The sequence below is a fragment of the Acanthaster planci genome, linkage group LG14 (genome assembly GCF_054643075.1).
Source record: "Acanthaster planci isolate LZ-2023a linkage group LG14, COTS_SCS, whole genome shotgun sequence".
NCBI classification, from domain to species: Eukaryota; Metazoa; Echinodermata; class Asteroidea; order Valvatida; family Acanthasteridae; genus Acanthaster; species Acanthaster planci.
Window position 1 is genome coordinate 1400101 of NC_141790.1, and position 23723 is coordinate 1423823.

At 42.3% G+C, this 23723-nt stretch overlaps 1 protein-coding gene and 1 pseudogene across 3 annotated transcripts in view; one reads left to right on the forward strand and one right to left on the reverse strand.

Annotated features, from left to right (window-relative positions):
* The window catches only part of LOC147796734 (structural maintenance of chromosomes protein 4-like), a 178299-nt gene that overhangs the window by 134869 nt on the left and 19707 nt on the right, over nt 1-23723 (forward strand). The window contains exons 1-3 of one of the 2 annotated variants that reach the window (XM_087145965.1): nt 20566-20627; nt 22509-22609; nt 23227-23414. In XM_087145965.1, coding sequence (XP_087002091.1) covers nt 22543-22609; nt 23227-23414 — 255 coding nt within the window. In that variant the 5' untranslated portion in view covers nt 20566-20627; nt 22509-22542. Of the gene's footprint in view, nt 1-20565; nt 20628-22508; nt 22610-23226; nt 23415-23723 lie in introns of those variants that run through there. The other variant, XM_087145966.1, reaches the window with a different exon arrangement.
* LOC147796737 (UDP-glucuronic acid decarboxylase 1-like) lies at nt 550-17968 on the reverse strand (annotated as a pseudogene). Its single transcript, XR_015427709.1, has 13 exons — nt 17559-17968; nt 13137-13173; nt 12263-12308; nt 10922-10965; nt 9834-9894; nt 8852-9032; nt 8211-8375; nt 6407-6534; nt 5361-5525; nt 4694-4755; nt 4185-4242; nt 2558-2661; nt 550-2061 (listed from the first exon to the last, which is right to left on the reverse strand). The product of XR_015427709.1 is annotated as a UDP-glucuronic acid decarboxylase 1-like (transcript).

Consider the following 23723-nt stretch of genomic DNA (forward strand, 5'->3'; position numbering starts at 1 on the left):
CGTGAAGAAAATCCCCACAGTCCGAATATGAAAGTACACTCTGTCGGTCCAGTAATGAAAGGTCCCTAAGGCAGTTGCACGGGTTTCAGCAAATACTCTCAGGGCCTTCTTTAGAGAATGAAAGAAATCTTTTTTCAATTGAAACAGAGCATGTTCTCGACTATGGTATTTGCTTAATTACTTTTGGAAGCCAGATAAGACGTGAAGGTTTTCATAGTGAAAGAACTATTTGAGTAAAACGATTGCGGTTACACCATGGATCAATCTCTTTCTTGGGTATGTGTGGTTCTGAGAAGAACTGGGGAATAACTTGACATTTTGAACAGTGTACTCTGTCCGTCTTCAGGAGACTTTGGCAGCCAGTATACTAAAATTTCATGGATTGCTTTCTACCGGTTTCATGTTTTAAAGTAATGTTTTTTCAGTGACGGCCTGTTAGTACAATTTTTCATTAAAAACCTTATTGTGCTGACACGGCAATGCGTCTTTTGCCCCGAATTCATGACTTTGGTACCTACTACACAGTGCCATAGTGAAGGCATTTTCTTGGGGGGGAGGGTGCCAGAGTCAATTTGCTGACTGGTAATTTGTTTGACAACCTTATGTCGTGTACAATTCACAGAGTGATCCATGGTAAGTTAAATTTCATGCTTAAGGGAAATGCAGACGGTCAATATATATCGTTTACATACTTCTTTCGGATTCACTTGCCGAGCGAAGCTCCATTTGCTGACTGGAATTAATTTATTAGGGGGGGGGTGCCACACCCCCTCATGCCCCCCAGTCACTACGCCCTAGCTAGTACATGTATATTGTGACAGTAATCACTGAGGTAGTTTCAATTGCGACACAAACATCTGGCTAAACAAAACTTCTCTGGCTCTCGACATTCTGTTCATGTCTACAATCTATTCAGAACCAGGGGCCAATGTAAGAGCTTCAAAATACAGAAATCTGCTAGCAAAGAAAATATCTGCTTACCAAAACAGATTACCAGCCAAAGTGTACAGGTGAGTATAGGGCTCGTGACTGCTAATTTCTTCCTGGCAAATAAATGTGACCAGATCCCACAAAACGGGTCTTAAGGCAACACTTTGCATTTGAAAGAGCAATCTGAGTTCTCTGTTTTATGTACCACCCAGTTTGACATCTTGATGATAATGGGAAATACATGGGGGAAAATGTTCAGCGTTGATATCTGCTCCAAGTGGGAACAAAAGAGGGTGGATTTTTAAATGAAATTGACCGCTCGTTGGTACGAACTCACCACGTAGGCGTGCACGTTCATGCACGTTTGGCATGGGCCACACCGAGGAACATACCACAAATTTATGGTTTCCGAATGCTTGCAAGAACCCGGTTGGAAAACTTCATACCAGGTTGTCTTTATTTTGCCGGCGAGGGTGCACTTCAGCTCAGGGCAGATTGAATCACAAGGTGCAAGATTCTCTCAAAGACCTTCCACTCATGAGTTGCTCTGGTGACTTGTGACTCGTTCTGTTAGGTTGGGTCACATATTTGCTGAGCAAGATTTCCTGCTGTTTACCTCTATGAAATTGGCTCCTTACTTGCAATGAACAAAGTCTACACTGTTCTTTGGCCAGTGGTCCGTTATCTATTGAGCAGTTCTTTTCTGCACTTGGCAAATATGTGTACTGCGCATACTGTGTAATATTTGATACTACTCTGTTGCTGCTAAACCTATTTGCTGCTCAAAGGAATTGTACATTTAAAGCAAAATTGAGTGCTCTGCAGGCCCCGAACGCTGGGTGTGTAAAAAAAAGGGTTTTGAAAAACTTTGCTGGCTGGTGCAAGATGGATGCTGGAATAACAAAGCATTGATGAATACATCACATCCAGGGCATAGGGATAATTCACAGTACTAATCAAGCCTTTTGAAGAAAGTTTTGGTGGTATTATGAATCGTTCCTATTCAGTGGGCCTGGAGCCGTATCTTTGGATTTATTCCACTGGTTTCCCCGGCACCTTCATCTTGGCTGCATGCTCCAGCTCATTGCGGAAATAGTCTATGGTCAGCTGCAGGCCTCGATCAAGGGGCACCTGCACCCAAAAAAAAATCAAGGAAATTACTGATGAACTAACCGCGTGTCCAATATTTATAGCTGCAACAAAAGGTAACATGTGTACTTATGGAAGCCACTGGCTTGGGGCAGTAGACCTTCATCACAATGCTGCCATGTTTGTCTTGTTCCCTGTAGGACCATCGGCAATAGTAATACAAGTTCACATATTGATAAAAGGGAACCGACTATTTTCCCTTTCAGCCTGGTTACATTGGCGTGAATGAAGAAACACAATATGGCTGCCTTATGACAGAGGTGTATAGAGGAATGAGTTGCTTGGGGCCTAAGCAAGTTGATTCAGAGACGGCCCGACTGACGGAGGGAAATGGGTAATGATGAGTTTTTGACGGGCCTAGCCGTTGTGTTGTCTGACAAACCCAGACTCCCTTCACAATTTCAAAGGACACCAGGATTTCTAGGAAAGAGGGACCAGACGTGCACATGTTTTCAGAGGTGACTAATTTTATACTCACCACGGGCTCCCAGCCGAGTATCTTCTTTGCTTTGGAAATGTCTGGTTTTCGGCGCTGTGGGTCGTCCTCTGCAGCCGCCACATTCTGTATGACGCTGTTGCCACCTGATGTAACGAAATGACATTTAGTTACGTTTGCAGGACTGTCCAAAAACTTGCTTGTCTAATGACTGCAATACTGCCTCGGTTTTGTCAATGAAGCTGCATAAACCCACCAAAATTGGTTCAAAAATGGAGACCAGACTAAGGAGAGAAGACGTTGTAGGATCGTGTGCATGATTTGTACCCTCTATTCGTGAATAACATTGTTCTACTTGTTCAGCATGTCAACAAGAACATCGGTACTTTCTCTAATGCCAAGCTGCAACGAGCAATTCTGTGGCGGCATTTCACACCTTTAAAGCAAATCTTAACAAAAACCTGTCTGCCAGGCACACCTCCTGGTGATTTTCGGTGCCGATTTTGATGAGCACCGATGGATTTTGTTTGGAGATCAAAACAAATATCCAGTTGGAAGTGGGGTGTCGGCCAGCGAGTTTGGCCGGGACTTACCGATGTGCCATCAAAAACTTAGGCCTTGTCCAAATTACCTCCTGTGGCTTGAAATTTCCATAGAGTTGTGTGTAATTCCAAGCCACAGCCATGCAAATTTGCCCACAGCCATAAAGCTGCATTAATAAAAAGGCACCTTTCCATATGTAAGATTTTTGGTACATTGAGTGCATGACGTATTCTTGCATTTCACTTTCACAGACAAAAACAATTGACTCCATTAACATCACACACGTGTGCGTCACGTTCGGCTGTCAAAATCGCCTCGGGAGTGATTAGACGAATACAAGTGGTGCAAGTGTTGACGTGCATATGGAAAGGCGCCTTGAGTCTGTAGCCATGGACAATGTCTGTCAACAGGGTCTGATTCAGAGAGCAAATGATTCCAATGAATAGACTGTACTTTATGAATTCCAACTTCAAATACTCTATAGACCTGTTTCACCCACATCACTGGAATGCGCTAAAATGTAAACAATATCACCACGTGTGGACCTCCTTGGCCACGGTGATCGCATATATATCCATGGGCAATTTCGACCAAGCGCAAGTGCGCCTGCGAACGCTGCATGCTTGACTAATTTATCTTAAATAAGTAGATTACCATCATCACACGATGCACTCATTACCATCACAACACATCGCGGTCCAGCACGATTGTGACATCACGGGAAAAATGTCTATAGGTACATATGTACAGGCCTCTGTACTAACCATGTCAGATTTTGCTCGTATGTGCACTTTTCTGTGAAGCCATTAGGGGCCCATGGTCAGCCGAGTACCATAGGAAAGTACACAAGTAAACAAAGTGCAGCAACCTCAGTAAGGAGGCCTATTCACACATGTGCTAATGTAAGATGCACACCTAACATTAGGCATGTTAGGTGTCGCGAAGGACCCCATAAAGGACTACAAAAAATAGATTTTCAACTAATTTTTGGTTATTCAGGCAAACTGCATTCTGCTCTGCGTATCATCTCTGCAAATGTGACTTTCAGATTAGAAGGGCAAGGGCTGAACAAACAAACGGTCGTCGTTCATCCCAGATTTTATTTTCCACTGTTTGTTGTACTTGCCTATTTTGCTTCTGATAATCTGGGCAAATTCCATGATGGTGTGCTCGTCTGGGTTACCCTGTGATTAAAAAAAAGAGCGACGCAATCACAAATTAAAACTTGTAACCCTGATCCCTGTCGCCGAATTTTATCGAGTTCAATAATCAAATCTCAATCTTGACAGTTCCTATTTGGATATGTCCCAAGAACTCAATTTGACCAAGAACTGCGCACAACTTCCATTATTTGTTGTAAATGACAGATGCTGTGCTGACAGACGACTCAAGCATCTTTCATCGGCCTATCCTGATGGCCCCTTTAATGGCGGAAAGCACTGCATTGGGTTCTTATGGAGGCAACTGTCATGTAGCAGCGGTTTTGTGCAAGAGTTATCACAATGCCTAATGCCATTGGTGGGGGCCACTGATATAAATGATATTGAAACCATGGGTAACAGGATTCGTCCAAAGGAAATGATTCGTTTTTGTTACTTTTTGTTTTGGTGTGTGTGCTTTCCGAATTTTATTTACCAAATTGACAGGAGAGGACTCGTTTGAGTTCATCAGCTTGATCAGAACCGTCCACTAAGTCACTGTAATCCAAAGCACAGGGATAATAATTACGTGTAATCAGCAACAATTATTCATGACGACAGGGCTAGAATCGCAGGCAGCTTTTTCTCATGACTCCGTGGGTGTGCTGCTTCGAGATCTGTTATTGTAGCAAATGCTGTGCATTTAACCCTCCTATGCTGAAGTCACTCTTTAGGTCATTTGGTAAACATCTCAAAGAAGCACAGCTGTGTTGTGTTGTGCACTGCACTAACAGTCCCTCACCATAGCATCAGGAATATCACATTGCACTTTTGTGCTGCCCAAACAACTGTGCTTCACTGTTTCATGTGCATCATTGTGCAGTAAAACCAAATGCAGTGAAGAGGACTGCACAAAAGACCCTCGGTCATTTTGTGCTGACAACCTACTGTGTACACACTGAACCTGTGCATGTTTGAGTTCCATATAGAAACTACATGCTCACCAGTGACTGTGGGCATTTTGTGCACATTTGTGCTGTAAAACCATAGGAGGGTTAAAGGAATCTTTTGTCAACCTGTGCTCAAATTTATTCGCTCTTTTCGCCATAATTACATGAATCGAGTTTTGGGATTACGTAATTTACGTCTGGCCATTCCCATACCTGACATATTGGAAGGAACGAGACTGCTTGCCGTGGCCGTAAACGGTGATGGGGCTGGTCCTGCAGAGCTTGCAAAATGAAGTTGCTGACCACCCAGGCCGTGCCGTCGTTCATGTGCATGCGGGGGCCAAAGGTGTTGAAGATTCTCGCCACCACGCACGTCAACTTTATCCTACAGGACGTGAAGTGAACAAAACATGTCCGGTTCCCCACAAAATGAGTATTAAACAACTTCTCAGTAGTGTTGCATTAGGAAGAGCAACCGGAACTCTTTGCTTTGATGCACCGCTTCCCGTTTGAGCTTCTTGATGGAAATGGACATCAAGTGGGAGCGAAAAACAAGATTCCCCTTTGAGGCCTTTACATGTATCGCAAAGTACGTGTAGCTCCGCTGACTGGCGGCTCAATTGTTTGATCGGCTCAAAAAATGAGGAATCCAAGATTTTTTTCACCAAATAGTTTTGGTGTCTGGGTCATGTGCCACATTCAGTTTGCAAACACTTTCTAATATACGGACACTGCCTTCATCCGCATTACAGGAAACTCATAAACATGTGTATAATTTCTACAGCTATTATCACGTTGCATGAAATTTGCATTTGTAAGGTTATCGCAATTTGCTGTTTTCCGTTATCATAATCACCAGATCCACTGGGAGAAAGCCGTGGATTAGCATCTCAGGTGCCACGGCCCACAACGTCTTTTCACTTTTGTTTCCTCCTGTTGCTACATGTATTTTAAATGCTAACTAAAAATCCTACACTTTCTTCTCGCAAATTATCTGTCATCCGGTAATTTTGAAAAACTTGGCTGGTTGAAGGGTACGGTGCGTATAACTGACCTGTAATTGATACCGTATGTTTTGCAGGTTTGCATAATTGGATAACACATTTTTTTCACTCTGACTTTGTATTTTCTGCGCCAGAAAAACATGTGTACATGTATATGTAAACCCTAAACAGCCCCGACTTCTTCATTAGCCTATGACTTTTTTTTGCACATGACACAGGGAAAAGGGTTAACGACCCAACTTGACCTTTTGTGACCTTTACCTGCTTGGCATAGGCGTAGCACATGGTCTCGGCCACCCTCTTGCCCTCATCATAGCACGCCCGGGGCCCGATGGGGTTGACGTGGCCCCAGTACTCCTCAGTCTGGGGGTGCTCCTGGGGATCTGCAACCCCAAAAATCATGCCAAAAAATTTGGGTGTCTCTGGCTTTTTTTAAAACCTCTCGCTAGAAATAAAAATTCACAGGTCGTGTAAAGTCATCGGATTGCACAAAAGGAGTCTTAAGGTCACATTTGTCAGCTTTTCTTTTTCAGTCTGCATTGTGAAGACCGCAAACTGAACCGGTTGTGATATTTAGCGTCAACACGAACAAGTTGCGTCAACAAAGCGTCAACAACTTAAAAATACCTCTAAAGATTTAAAGTGGTTTTATCATATTTTAGAGACTCTATTATCTACTACTGAGGAAGAGAAACAGCAAATGTGCTTCCAGATTTGTGTAGGAAAACAACAAATGTTCACTATGTATCGGGGCTGCCATCTTTCTTTTCTATGCTGTCCATGCGAAAACAAGATGGTGGCCAGTTGGGCTGAGTGAACAGACCTGACTTTATCGCTCAAATTTCCACCCTAAAATATCATTTTAGATAAATCTGATACATTGAATTTGATACCTAGGAGCCTAATTTATTTTGTAAATATACCATTTTTTGCATAAATATGCTTGAATAACTTGTTGACACTTTGTCAAGGCCTATTGACAGTAAATAGCATGACCCAACTAAACTGTTTAGGTTGATAGCTGTTTCATTTATCATTCAGTTTGGCATCCTCATGAAAATGGACATTACATGTATCTGGGTGGAAAAAACTGACAGCCCCTATTGATTTCCTTTAAGATTCTCTTAAAGGCCTTTTACTCAAACGTGGCTCTGCTGTCTTATTAGGTTGGGTCACTGATGAAAAACCCCACAAAACCTTTTAGGCTTTCTCCTGTGATAGGTTTTCAAGCGGCTACAGCAGTGCTCTGAAGCATCAAAAAGGCGAGGGCAGTGAAGCATAACAGAAGCATAACAAAAGCATGCCTCACTTGCATAACCCCTACATTTACATGTGTGGAAACAAAGATCCCCGTAACTTCACATCTGCTGGACGAGCCAGTTTTCTATGCATTCAAATCATATGTTGCACTTATGCAACTTTGTAATCTGTCACCAAATAGCTCATAAGGGTTTGGAGTTGCTCACAATGGGAGTAACGTACACTTCAGAACAGCATTTGTTGAAAAACACTATTCCAGCATGCACCTGGAATGTCTGCACACACACAAAAGATAACAACTGGAACACTGAAAAGCTGCACAGGACTTGGTGTTGTTTTTTTCAAACTGCAATGTCATGAAAAAAGTGGAGAATCAGTGAACGAAGGAAAAGCATTCAAAGCCTGATGATTATAGTGTTTGAAAGAATGTGCAGGACTTTGACAGACACAGCCAAACCAGCACTGTTTTAAATGGGGTTTGGATGCCCCTGGGAAGTTTAACCGTAAAGAGTGTGCCGCTATTTCCTGAGCTCGGACAAAGACGAAGCTTGAGCCAGAGGGGTGTCTGGGTATCCTTTGAACATGCTGAAGGTCGTTTTGGACATCTCGATTTATTATGCAAAGCACTGGAAAGGATTTCAAAAAAACTTGGGAAACTCAGGTTATCTGTTATTCAAGTATTCTGAACCCAAAAGATGCAATTGTTCTTGAAATCTAGTTAAATTGAGCAAGACACAGCCAATTTTAAATACCAAATTCTCAATTCATGTCTGAAGTCTGATGAGAGGACAAGTCTTACCTCCGTACACTTCGGAGGTGGAAGCCTGCAGGATCCTGGCGCGGGTCCTCTTGGCTAGGCCCAGCATGTTGAGCGTCCCCAGGGAGCTGGTCTTGATGGTCTTGATGGGGTTGTACATGTAGTGGGGCGGGGAAGCCGGACAGGCCAAATGGTAGATCTGATCCACTGGAGAAGAGGAGAGGTGAGAACATCCGTCAGTGAAATGCAGGCTTTCAAGCCCTAAGAGTCCCTAATCCTCCAATGTCAATATCCCCCTGGAGGTAAGAGTGTCTGCAACTGAACCTAGAGTCCCAGATGCAGTACTGTGGTAAAGATTCCTCGAGACCACCATAAAACCATAATAGTCATGACCTACATGTATTCAATTAAACTGGAAGAAAAACATTCCTTTGTCACTGCTCACCCCATTACTGGTGACTAGTCTTCTAAGTTTCTAAGGTTCCCAAATTCAGCGTAAAACCTAGGCTCAACGAGATTTTACGAAGGGGAATGCAGAGTACACATAGAGAGTACAAATGAAAGAATTCAAGAACGAATTCAATTTTACTTCACGAACGCAATCAGCCATTGACTTTAAAACATGTATTGTTGGGTCATAAATATCTAAAGTGGATAACTACATGTATGCATAATATATTCACCTTCTATAAGAAGTGGCTCCACGACATCGTGATTGATCAGTTCAAAATTGGGGTGTCCCACCCACTGTTCGATATTGCGTTTGCGGCCTGTGAAGAAGTTATCCACCACGGTGACCTCGTGACCTTCCATCATCAGGCGGTCGGTGAGGTGGGAGCCCACGAACCCAGCTCCTCCGGTGATCTGCGGAGTGTCCAAAAGGTAACAATCAGTGATTCAGAGTGGTGGACCATTACGCAATCACCGGGGTGCTCCATCAAATGTGTGCCTAATAGCTTTGACAGACCATGTTGGAATGTCGTGGCTACGGCTCCGAATAAACTCGTCTGTGGAAGCCACAAGCTAGAGGCTCCTTGGATTTCCCACAGACGTCATCATCAAGCCATGGCCTAGAAATCTGAACTCAACCTTATGCGGGAGTGCAACAGTCCCAAAAGTACACATGTCTTCAGCAAACCAGCGCTATGTACTGATGAGTGTCTACGGCGCAGGTTGTTCGCATGATAGAACGGCGGTCGTTGTTGTACAGGTAAGCACCGCTGTCATAAGCTGGTAAGTACATGAATACAGTTATCTCCGTTTCCCTCGTTTTAAATTTTCCACAGGAATTCACTTCTGCAACTTGAGAGATTTCGCATTTCACCCTCTTGTGATCAAATGTAACTTGCAGAGTTTGCCACTTGTTCTACCTGTGGCATTCCGATGGCCATGAACATGTGCCCCGCAACCGTGTCCCCCATTCTATCCCAACAGGCACTGCAGTAGAAAGTGTGATATTCTTACCTCATCACTGCCAAAAGGTTGTTATCTAAGAGGGTAATTCAGCCAGTTTCTGAACTGAAGGACAGATGGTGTATAAATTACAGGTGTGAGTTTTACACCATGTACATCCAACCTCTAGCATTGCAGAGTTTTGTGCGATTTCTGTAGGAAGCCTTGTGTAACACTGTCATACGTACATGTATTTCCTGACACTCAACTCACCAATATCCTCTTTCTTTCACTTTCTGGTAGATAGCGGACTTCTGGGTACTTCTTCATGGTCCTGAAGATGGAAAGTACACCAGAGAATTTCATTAATCTCTTAAATGTACCCCGATTGTCTAAATTAACATGCTGCACGTACAATCACTGACATTATGTCTACAGGTCTAGTGTGCTACAGTCAGCACAGTTTAACAAAAATCCAAACCAAGTATTTGCCTTGACAAGACTAGGTGTACCAGGCACACCTGGTAAACGGCAAAAATAGCAACTGGTACAGGTACAATGTACATGATGATCAGTGGACCACTCAGAGTTTGGCTCTCCATCATGAATATGTATGAGGTATGATAATATACATGTATGTACCTTATATGACACTGGCTGTTATGCTTAGCAAATATTTGAAGTGCTCCACAGTTCCATGAAATTCAGCCCAGCACAGCTACATACATACATTTGTACAAGTACTTGTCACTATAGGTAGTAACTCCTTGTAGAGTACACGGAATGTACACATGCGTGGTTACAGCATATGACCACTGCATTTTGAAACTGAAAGTTTAGCACCTGAAGGCTGAATTTTCAATTACACAGCTGCTTTTGTTTTCATAATACCAATGGCCAGAATAGACGTTATAACGTGAGGCACTGCACTGGATGCCATTTAATAATTCAAAGCTTTTTCCTGTTGATACACGCGCGTCAGCGTGACAGGTGCATTTCCAAACATCATCTAAATTGTTTACATTATCTAGAAAAATGGAACAGGAGTACACCTGCACCCAGAAAAAATTGTTTGTCAGGATATATTTTTGGAGTGGATACTTTGTTCTCGACTGCCACTTCTGTTTTGAAAATGCCATTGAAATTTGCAGCTAAGACAGGTGACAGAAAATTATGGGCATAGTTTGGTGTTTTCCTCCCAAACTCCTCACGTTTGGGAGGGCAACCATGGGTTGAACATATTTAACCCCCCAACCCCCATTTTCTACGCTGACACGTAGATGCAGGGTACTCCTTGTGTCCCTGTGTACAATACAATTTCAAATGAGTGTGATGGTTGACGGTATTTTCAAGCTACTTACTGTTTTTCCAATTCAGTCAATCTCTCCTGAAGCGGCTGGATCAGCTGAGAGGGAGAAACAAATGGGATATTTCCATTTAGCATGTTTAGAATCAAGAGTAACTTCCAACAGCAAATGTTTACGTGGCTACCAGTCCTCTCATTTGTAAATCAAATCAACGAACCACAAGAACTACAGTTGGATAGTTTAAACTCAACAAACGTGGCACAGCTCACAATTGGGTATGACTCAAAGCTAAATGTCCTGCACATATAAATGCAGCTTACATGTAGTTTTGAATGGTTAAAGAGCATTTCTAAGGAAAATATGTTTTGTCTGATTTTATCTGTTCATGCATGTAGCCATTGTTTGGCATGCAAAAGGGCTTATCCACAGGGCGAGGGTTCCCCTCGTTTTCTCTGTATGACGCGATATACACTCAGAATTCATATCTTCGCATGAACAGAAAAAAGTCCATTTAAGCTTATTATAGTTGAGCTCTGGAGACAAAGGACGCTGTGTTTGATTTGGATGCTTCCACATTTATTTGAACAGATAAAATCGGAGAAAACATGTTTTCCTTAGAGGTGCTTTTTAATATTCGATGTTTATTGATTATGGGTAAACACTGGAACAAAATTTAAAACAAAAGAGGAAAAGAAAACATGTTTGCACATCTCACAAATCTTGACCTCTGTATCAATCTTGAAAAATATTTACCGGTACATGTTCATGCATATTCATATGGATTCTGAAAAAGATGCACAAGAATATTGCCTACTACACGATATGCGTGGTTGAGTACAAAGGTACACTGTAATTGTACATGTAAAAATATTGCACAGGTGTGGTACAGCACCATAAATTCATCCCAAGCAAACATGCATGCCAATGTGTACCAGTACATGTACAAAATGTACAGCACATGTAACTATTCCACCTCCCCCATACAGAATAGCTCAATGGGCCCTTTTGTTTGGCCAACCCACCAAATCTGTCATTTTCAAATCCTCTGTGTCAGCAAAACAGTGTCAACACCATGAATACCCAGAGACCCTCTTATGCCACCACTATGTTTTGTTGTATCAAAGCCATTCCCTCTGCCCAGCATGCCAGTGCATGTCCATGTATTTTAGTTATGTAACGGCGGACGGGCATGTACAAAGCATGCACAGTACAGTCACGCACACACAATGTTCCTGCCTCCATGTTCCTGCATGGCTAAATACATGTATCTCACTGCCTCTTTAGAGGCCATTATGTTTGTGCATGTACCCCTGTGGTGTTCATCCACTCTCAGATGGTAAACACCAAATTAAAATTAAAAAATGCTTACTTCCCACTTCAGCGCGCCTGCCCTACCTTTTGCAGTTGAACCTGCACACCTTCCCCGAGATCTTTCACCCATCTGTGAGACAAAACAAACGGACAAGCAAAAAACAAAAGATGGTTAACCGGAAAAAAAAAGGTTTGTTAAAAATGAGTCTCCTCAGCATAAACATCACATTTAATTGCAGTTTCTTGTTCGGCCGCACAGGAGATGTTGAACAGCTACATACATGTAAGAAAAACCAATGTTCTCAATCTGACCTTCAATTTGAAACAATTTCATTCAAGATTACTAAGATTTGAGTATATTTGCCTTCCCTTTGCCAGAAAAAAGTGAAACTCTGCCTGTCTATTCTAAGCGTAAATTTAAAACTAATCCTCCTTTATGCTTTATGAGTGTGTCTCCATTCCCTCCAATATTTTGGAAAGGAATTATGAAGAGTTATTGACAGCTGTTCAAGATTTCCTTGAAAATAAAAGGTGTAAATGTTGTACTTCAGTAAAGCCTGTCCAAAATTGCTCTTGGTGTGTCTTCGAGACAGATGGTTAGGCGAGGCACTGCCTCAGTCAGTGACCTGAAAACTTCACACAACAAAAGTTGCTTCTCTCGCCACTCCTTGGGGAATCCCCCTTGCAATGTTCCATGCTTTGTTCCATTCACCCTCGACATGTTTATTGCATTTTTAAAGTTTTTAGACCCCCCCATAAAATGTTCTCTTGGTATCAGAGAAGCAGTTTTCTTTGCATCCAAAGATTACCAAAACCTATGAAGCCTTGCCTCTGTTCTTGAGATGCACATAAGTTCATGTTACTTCTCTGAGCATGTTCTACACACGGAGCATTGGCTCTCTTGAATACAAAAATTTGACAAATCGCTAAACGTGTGCTCATTTCCCCAAACTGGTACCTTGAATCTTCTTCGCCTCGGGTGCCACACAACAAACCTGTAAGATAATTGCAATGATGAAAACGAGACATTAGTCTCAAATATTATTTCAAAGCTTATAATGTTCAACGGCATGTAAGACGAAGAGTTTCTCAAATGTCACGGAATCCATGGCAAAAACTAACTCTTCTCTGGAGAACTTTGTTGCATGTTGCATACGTGAAAGTCAACTTTCAGTACAACGTACACAAACTGAGCAACTGCAAAGTTACTGAAGACCAGGTCAACCTCTGCAAAAGTAGAAGCCCTGAATTACAACATTGCGGTAAATGTACGTGTATGTTTCATAAAAACTACTGTAGTTAAATACATGTATATCAAGCTTATCTCAAGAAGCTATTTTTGTAATCTTCACAGTGAACTTCCACCTTTGCCCAGCAAATTGAAGCCAATTTACACCGAGTACGGTATTTCCCATTTGATAATCACGGCAATTCTCTGCCCCCCCCCCAAAAAAAAAAACACAAGTAAGGAAAAAATGGGCCTTTACAGTACTGCAGTTGCCCCAGTGAACATTCCGGCAACATGCCCTTTGCCACACTCTGGCTCAGAGCATGAGATACATGTATTTCTGACAGTTTATCTTTTTTTTTCAACTACGCCAATTTTTTTCCACTACGCCAAACCTGCCATACTCCAACAGCAGGTTTTGTGAGGTTTTGGCAGGTTTGGTACCGTAACTGATGAACTTCTTGTTGAGGTTTGTGAGACTGGGGATGAAAGGCCCAGGGAGATGGTGTTGTTGGATTCTCTGTGAGTTGGGACACACAGGGTTCATTGTGTGCAGTGTTTGGCTTGCTGTACCAATTGTTGGACTATGCCTATGCCTAAGTCATGCTATAATTTTGTACTGCATAGACCAATCCATACCATATCATTCAAACTCCAACAGAGTCATTTTATTGGAGTTTATTAGGTTTGGTACAGTGACCTGCATGTACGAGTACATAGACTAGTACATGTAGGCCTACATGTATCTGTTGGATTTTGTGAGGTTCAGTATGCTTTCTAGGGCAAGAGCCTAGGGGGTTAGGGTTAATGGAAAGAAAAGCAGGCCACATTTGGCTGGAGACAGCTCATGTAACCTCCACATGGCAGACAAAAACAGTCAGAGTCTGGCCACACGCCACACTTGTTGTCTAAATGTACCCTCTGTGGGCTTAAAGATTCAATTTTAATCTTGTGACTGACAATGTCACTTTTTGTCAGATTGTCCTCCAACCCAACCCGTTTTTTGACAAGTTTTACCATTTGTAATACGAAGCTAAACCCTTAGAGCTTCCCTGAAAGGCAAATTTTAGTGGGTTCTGAGAGTGCAATAATTCCACTTTATGAATGTAACACTTGCTGCCTGAAATCTCATAAAACGAAGAACTTTCATGACTTTGGCGCACATATCACGGAAAGAAAGGCCTGTGGACGTACTGTATGTAGTGAGATTCGATAGAAAAGTTTCTTGAAAAGACAGCATTCAAGTCTTACAAGAGTACTTTTCTGGTGGGGGAGGGAGGGAGTGTTTGTCGATCTGCTTATTTGTTTTTCATCGTCAACCCAACTCAGAGGGCACTATTCAATATTTTCACAAAGACAGAATACTGTACAAATGACCCTGTGACCCGTCTGAAAAATACTGGTACCAGTTTACATGCAGATAGCGCCCTACAGTTTACATACATACATCTCTTTTCTGTGGTTTGGGAAATCTCTTTTAATATGGCATGCCGGAAATGGGAATTTCAAGATGGAAACTGGTGGAATAAATTTCAGAAAACTGGACATGTAATGTAGTTCATGACACACTCACGACATTACATAAATGGATCGTGGAGGAATAAGACATTACAACTGTGGCAATAAACTTGTACGTACATGTATGTACTGTATGCAACATTTATGCATAATAAAATATCAAAATCAATAAATACATGTACAATGTACATTGTACCTGTCCAGTTTACTGTACAGCACATGTATACATGATGTAGGTGGAACAAATATTCATTTCATTATGCCATGTATGCTCGTATTGGTCCTTGTGCAAAGTACATGTAAATATCGTCAGGTATGCTCGTATTGGTCCTTGTGCAAAGTACATGTAAATATCGTCAGGTTTGGAAACAATATGCTGGGACCAGCCAAAACATATGTACCAAATTCTTGTCATAAAACAAAAGCACAACAATTCAGGGACGTGAGACTACAGAATTTGTTTTTTTATAATATCAGTACGTATGCGTGTATGCGAACTTGTTTGCTACGAGAATGTTACTCATAAAATGCTGAATGCCTGTCCAATGAATACACTGTACATGTATATAGGCCCCCTACATATACACGTACACGTGTGCAAAGCACACAACACGTAAAGCACATATCGTGTACACCTGTACACTGTCATGACGCGCTGAAGACACAAGTCTGCACTGTAGACCGGGTAGACATTTTCTGTCTGGGGTCATGCTATAAAGAGTTTTAACTTCCAGACATGCAGGGATTTTGCGTCAACAAGCATCAATGAGCATCAACAAGTTATTCAAACAATAAGCATATTTGTGCAACAAATTTATAATTTACATTAATTAGGTTCCTCCATGTAATGTATCACGCTCAATGTATCACATTTATCTGGAATAATATTTGAGTGTGGAAATTTGAGTGACAAAGTTGGGCCTGCTCGTGCGGCCCGACCGGCTGCCATCTTGTTTTTACATGGACAGTAGAGAGAAGAAAAATGGCGGCCCCCATACGTCGCGAAAAATTTTCATTTTCCTGCGAGAATCCAGAACCAAATGTCTCTTTCTCTTCCACAGTGGCAGGTGTTAGAATCTTTAAAGTATTATAAAAACCATGTTTAAATCTTTAGAGAGTATTTTAAGTTGCTGACAGTTTGTTGACACTACTTGTGTGTGTTGACATTAGTTGACGCTAATTAGCATGACCGTCTGTCTGTGGATGTGTTATGCCCTAAATGCAGCGTAAGTAGCCTACATCTATTGCAGTTGGCACGGTTGGGACAGTCCCAAGTACGGTGCTGCAGTTGGACTAGTCCACAGAGATCGTGTATGAATGTACATACATGTACATTTAATAGTGAAGTCGTGTCTCAAGCCTATCCGGTTCTGAAATGACATCATACACAAAAACGCACCACTGAGTGCAAGCTCCAATTGGACGAACGCATTAACTTCCAGTTCTGTGGTTCCTTGTACATGTACCTGTAACCATGTGCAGTGGGTGTCGTCTAAACTGAAGTGATGTCGCACCTACGAACCGGATTCTTTTAACTTACACAAATTTGGCCCCATAACAGGGGAACACGTTGCTTGATTTTAAAAGCCACTCTGTCATGTGCTTACGTGCTCTGGTCTGAAGTCAACTAGTGCATGAAGCCTTTTATTTGACTGACGACGTCATCGGACTCACCGTCAAAATGTGCGTCACATCTCAGTATGCATGTTTCGTGTGGACGTATACATGTTCATCCGTGATTAGTTCAACTTAACACGCCCCATGCCCCCCTGTAGTTCTACATGTACTTCTACTGTACAATCTCTGTTGGGCAGTCCAACCATACATGTACATGTAAGTCGGCAAACTTTTATAACCTATTCATTCTACAAGTACGGGGCAAAATGTTCCATACAGTACTTGGACATCACTCAACACCCCGTGCACACATGCAATGAGACTGGTCTGAAAAATTCCAAGAAGTGTCTAAGTGCCATAAATGCTTCGACATTTTCCCTGCTAAATTTCCATCTTTAGGACATGTCATTGGTTTCTGACGGCTGCTATATGCCTTAGCTTTTCAATATGATACGGACCGTGCAATATCAATACATGTATGTGCGCACACAAATAATTCCAAAACAAGAATGATTTTTTTTTTCTCATAACCTGATAGTAACTGTCCTTTCCAAACTTTAAGTTTGAGTTTGGAAACAGCTCCATATACGGATAACACGTCATGCCCCTGTGCAAAACCTATGAGATTTGTCTGAAAAACCCAGGCCTACGTACGTGTGTTTTCAAATCAAATGTTTCAGAATTTTCCTAGCAAAATTTCACTTTTTGGGACATGTTATCACTTTCTCATGGCTGTTTTAAGGGAAAATTAGTGTTGTCCATAGCCTATATGGAACTCTTTCCTTCTGTTAAATCATCATATCACTGCAGTCGCTGCGTGCTTTATAATCAACAAAATAGATTGGCCTATACTAGGCCTACATAGTAATGCACTGTAGGCCAAAGGGCCTAGTCATGTTATGTTTCGACAAAAAACATCCGAGTCATGTCTACTTCGATCTCATTTGTCATTCAATAGGGCCTATGGTTTCACATATTGCAGTATTGACTGTGGGACGACTCATTAACGATACTGACCGAAAAGAACAGCAAAAACCACCCCGATGATCAGGGCCAACCGAAAGCGCTTCATGCACATCGCCACGGAACTCCAGCTGAAAGTCATGCGGCCGCTTCCCGGGACCAACCTCCGGCGAGTGGTTGCGGCGGCGGTGCGTTCACCCTCTCCCGCCCCCCGCGCCCGGCCGCCAGTGCCGGGATCCTGCCTGGACTCCGTGGCAACGGATTGAGTTCAGAGGCGCCTTTGTCTTTTTCGGTTTATGCTGCAGCCCAATCCACACAGGGTGGATTACAACACTAGTCCAACATGAAGGCCGGCCAAGTCAAACAAGAAAGTGTACAGAGCCTCCAAACTGTAATCCTCAAGTCAATATACCACTTCATGGTCGCCCACGAGCATAATCGTGATCGAGGAAATAAATATAATGTATATGTACACGTATAGTTTGACCTAAGTTCTTACGTCTACGCGTAGCTGTGTGTCCCCGAAATCGCCCAACATAAAATAGCCGTTGGCCGACCCCACCGATTGATTTCTCCAGTGGGAAAAAAATCAATAAACTAAAAGAAGTTTAGTTGACATAACTTACTGCTTTCTGAACTCATGTCTTTGATATCGCCGTTTGTTAAATCTCCTGTCTTGTCTGTCATACTGCAAGATGCTCGTGATTCAGTATAGCACTAGTGATACTGAAGACTGTATAGCAGCAGGACATTCAATGCACTGGGCGTAGACTACTAGTACGGGTATGACATACCATACGGACTCTGCCATGCGTAACATCTCATATTATCCTTACTCATTCAAGCGAGTCCTTGGCTTGGGGCAACAATCTCATCCATTTTAGCTCCATGATCTCATCTAGTCATGGTAAAGATCTTGTGCACCGTATCTTTTCATTAGCATTCAACTGTTTCCCCTTAAGGGGCTGAAAGATTCACCGGCACCGTCTCATCAGCCTATCGCTCTATGGTCCCAAAACAGTGGCAATCTTAATTGATTCACTTTAATTTGCATTTTGTAGGCGATGTATATCTGTTCATTTAATAAAAGCCAATATTATTTTAGGGGACGAACTACAAAAGTCTTCCCAAAGGCCTATATAGCCACTTAAGGCAGCATTTTTTTGTTGTTTAACTAGTAAGTACACGCCCACTTAATTGGCAGGAACATTATGCAAATCAGCTGGTGATGTACTGTACCTATTTCCCACTGCATTTTCATTGATTACGGTGTACTTTAAAAACAACTAAATATTCATACATTTATATGGCTTCAAGAATTTGAGCCGGCGGTTAGGTATGCCAACCCGCGTTTAGCGCAAACGTAAAATGAAGCCCGAGTTCTCTGAGGTTATTCGGGCACATCAATCATGCATAGCACGTGCGAAGAAGTATTTTGTTCTCGAATGGCCTCCCCCCCTTATACAGACGTACAGACTGAAGGGTGCACCCTGGTAATTAGGCCAGAAATATGTCTGCCGAGCTCGTTAATAAAAGTTATAGACTCAAAATATTCTATATTAGAGGGTCCTGAGAGCCATGGAACTGAGGAATTCAAGAAATATGAGACTGGACCTCTGGGCCGGACTCGGGGCTTCCAATTCTGAGCAATTTGGATGCAATCGGGTTTAAAAGTGGCACTATTTGAGCCATTTTGCTGAGGGAGGGTTTTTCAAAATGGCTACTTTTCTGGACAGGGACATTTTCTGCATTTTAGGGGTGGTCTGCTTCTGGTGAAAATTTCTCAAAAATTCATTGGTCAACCCCCCGAAAATTGAAAGGAAAATGAAAGAGGACATGTGGAACATTATTTTTCTGTGCAGCCTGAACACCTGTGAGAGTTGTGAGTATTTTTAAAATATTTGTGAAGTATGGGGATTTATCACTGCCGTCTATGGGAATTTATTTGCAGTGGTGCACCCTGAAGGGGTTTTTCACTTCGCCCATTTACCACTTCGCCCATTTGCCACTTCGCCCATTTACCACTTCGCCCACGTGCCACTTCGCTCATCCCTGTCCCAAGAGTCATCCACCCACACACTGAATTAAGATTTCGCGTGGTAAGTGCACGCCCTATAGTAGTGTCACGAGCAAGAAGCCTTGTGATTAACCGACAAGCCTCTTCATCTTTTCAACCGGTTTATTGCGTGTAACTTTGCTGATACACTAATCAAAATCAAGACTTAGACACAATAAAAGCACTTTCAAAAGCGTGGTAATTTCTGTCACAACGCTCTGAAGTTCAGTTTTGCAACAGCTACTATGTGGGCACTGAGACCTCCTGAAAGACGAAAAATTAAACTAATTGATGCTTGAAGACGACTCTAATTCTGCATAGAGCAAGGATTATATCCCTGAAATATTTCGGAAGTTTCTGATAATGTCATGTCAGTTTTTGAATGTACAAGGCCTCCTCCTCGACTTGGTTCTCAGCCTGAGGCTCGCTATGTGCCTGCGCAGCGCCGGCGCCCGGGCCGCTTTTAGCTTTGCATCGGCTCAACGTCAAAGAAAACCCTGCCTCAAAATCCACTTCTTGTTAATTGGTTAATCCTTTATCTTTTCTGGCATTCAGGATGAATTTTTGAGGGATTGAGCAGTTGTTTTTTTGTCTTCCTCTCCTTTCAATGATGTTCAAGTTGACAAAAGCAGAGCAGAAGGCGAAGTGACGTGCCGCGAATGGCAAATGGACGAAGTGACAATTAGGCGAAGTGGTTGTGGGCGAAGTGGTAAATGGGCGAAGTGACTGTAAAACATTGTGAATCTGCCGTTATTTGGAGCTAGGTACTAGGTCTATAATGCCCTTACGCAACGAAATATAAATTACCCCATAATATAAATTAACATCTCTCCAACGCAAAGTACATCTTGAAAATATTTTTTCACTCCATAAAAATACGCAAAGACACACAAACAATAGACCTAGCCGTAGCTCTAAAAGCCGATTTCAGACAAGGCCTCATTCACATTATTGAACGAGCCTAAATAGCTCTCAGATTAGCCAATCAAAGCTTTTGTTAAAAAAGGCGGTCAACGTACAGCGCCATATTCAATTCTTCACAGTGGCCGGATTTTTGGAGATTTTGAGTAAGTTTGTACCGCAATTTGTACTGTTTGGCCGTCAGAATTGTATTTTTTTTTTTTCGATTTGATGTGTAATGTGGATTCGTGCTTCAAAACAGTTTTCACAAAAAAGTTTTTCCAATACTCAATATTCTGTTTTAAGTGTGTTTGACTGCACACAATAATTGACATGCATGATGACGTACAAACGTGTCCTACATCATGTACGTCGTTCGTTCGCCCGATCGTCATGATCATGTCATCGTGTCGTACCCCCAGAACTGTGGGGGTCTGCCCCCCTCCCACGGGCGGACGTCAGTTAGACCCCAAATGTAATGGCAAGGCGATCATATTGGCTGCTGGCATTTCAAATTTTGTTATTTTCCCTAAATCTCGCAGGAAAATTACATCATTATCATGTGATCTGTTAAAAATGACGTTACTGCCGTTTGAACCAGTGACATAAGCAGAAACAAGGGACTTCGCTAGATTGAGGTTTAGTCCCAACCTGATCGTGTGTAACATTAAGGTCAGCATTCTCATGGTCAGGATGACATCACTGAGTCTTGGTTCTTCCCTCTGATTGGATTGGTCAGTTGGTGGCTGTTCCATATTTCATGCTTGGGACTCAAAGGGGCCAAATGGTGTTGTCCTCTATGCCTGGGAAAATCTGAATTATTGACCATACTCTTAACCTTTACACCAAATAGGGCCCTGGGCATTTTACTTATTTTTATCACGTTGCAGCAAAAAATGGGAAAACATACAAATCCCTGTATAAGAAAGTAACATTTTCTCACAATTTACAATTTGAAATTTCAAAAAAACAGAGTCAGCGCAATAAAAAGAATGTTGCCTTTGTTTCTAGAGGGACTTATCAGTTTTGCAAGATTGAAATGACACAAAACTGGGAGGTCCCAAAGTATACAATCCCCAAGTGAAGGGAGGGTTCCCCCTTAATACCTAGACGTCAAACCAGACTAGGCAGACATAAGTGCGATAAATGGAATAACCTTCAACCGCTAGAATGTCTAGAAAAACTGGCTGAGGCACGGCAGCAGATTTCGACCATGTTGACAGATGAGCACTGGTCACGTGCTAGTGAAGTGAAACGTTGAGTGGCCCTCACTCAGCGCAGTCTTTGAAAGTGTGCAAATTGGAAACTTAAGCAATTGAGCCATTTTACGTGAGCAATTTATATTTGTGCTTGGGCCTGTTTGAAATAGAGACAGTCACAGTCATGACAGTACAGGCATGGAGGTAGGAAAAGACGTCCATGGCACAGGTGCACTCTTTGAGGGTGTGCAGTGTTTCTGTGGGCACAGTGGGCCATACCTGCCTCGAACCGTGGGGTTTTTGTAGGGAGTCATGGTAAGCGTCCGGCCAGGGAGCAAACTATTTTTACAAAACACGCTCTGGAAACCTGTGAAAGTCCAATGGTGCTACTGAAATAAAGATTTCAGTCATGTCAGTGGGAAACTATCGTTATTATGAATTAGCTTACTTACTCATTATCACGAGCAGCTGATGAACTTATTCATTATTACTTGTATATTACGACTTACTGAAACAGCCATCTTCCTGTTGGGAGTGAAGGTCTGGTAACCTGCCGGGCACTGACACAGGTGTCAAAGTCTTTTAATAATATCCAAGCGTTTAAAGGTGCTGACATATTATCATTATCCTCGCACAGTGGGCTCACAACATGTGAACATTCCTGAAACCATCTCAGCTCCCTGGGGAGTATACTACTAGCCCGATGCTGCCATATCGGCACAAATGGCTGAACACAACCATATCTGCCCTCACATGTACCCATTCTTGTAACCTCACTGTTTACTCAGTTAGAACTTGCCCACTGGATATTTGTAATTCACTTTTTTTCCCCTTCCTTTTATTTGACAGTGCCTTGAGAGCATCTATTCAGCATTGTTTCAAAATGGATGGACCGGTAGATGAACCGAATCAACCAATGGAGACCGATGCCGAATCACAAGAGAATAAAGGTAACGACAGAAGAGAAAAGTGTGCCTGCATCCGCTTTCGCCATCAACAGAGCAATAGACGGAGTGCGCTCTCTGAGTCGAAAGACCTACAGTGGGTGTCATATCAACAAACATGCCCTCCTACCATAGGAAAGTGTGTTTTAAGTGTTGTTTACCAAAAATGAAGCCGTTTTTCGGTATAGTACTAAGCACATCAGTAGTCTGAGTACTTTACCGGCCGGCAGCACTATTTTGGTTAATGACACTTATGACACACTTTGTTATGGGAGGACGTCTTATTTGTTGATGTTTGATACCTACTACAGGTCATGTGATCTAGTGGGCGCAATCGATCTATTACTTCCTGTGTTCTTCAAACTTCTGAGCTCAGCTGTGTGGAAAATGTTATTTCATGTTCCTTCATCTTGGAAATGAATGCCAAAGACCACCTTTATCTGATGTCTTTCCAGTTTATATCATACACGGCTCACTCAAAAGAAGGTCGAAAACTGGACTTTTCTGTGGCTGATTGTGTATAAAAGGTCAAAGGTACACTACGCTTGTATAAACTGGGTGATTTAACCGATTTAAGACTGAAACAAGTCCTAAGCATGACTTCATTTATTCCCTCCCCCAAGAAAATGAGCCTTCTCCAAGCCAGACTGGCATTCCTCAAACCAAAAGTCCCGAAGCACCCATGGACACTTCCCAGACCAGCGTCGCCAAAGCGCCATCTCCGGACGAGCCCAGGCTCATGATTTCCAAGATTGTTACCGAAAACTTCAAGTCCTATGCCGGGAAGGTCTCTCTTGGACCATTTCACAAGGTAGTTCAAGGACCCTAAATTGTTTGAACACCTGTAATTCTCAGAGCAAACTCTCTTTATCAGGTCTTGAAACTTTGAATGTACTAATTAAAGATCTGCTTATGGCTATGGTTTTGAGAACTCACAAAATAGTTACCAAGTACTCTTGGCAAAAACTAATGGCAGGTGAAGTCCTGAATACATAAAGGTTGACAACCAAAGGAAAATCTTCTACCATATGGGATATTGAATGTGTTTGGTATTTTAGAACTGGAACATTTTTAACATAATTACTTACACTGTTGTGGACGTACAAGTATTTGTCATTTG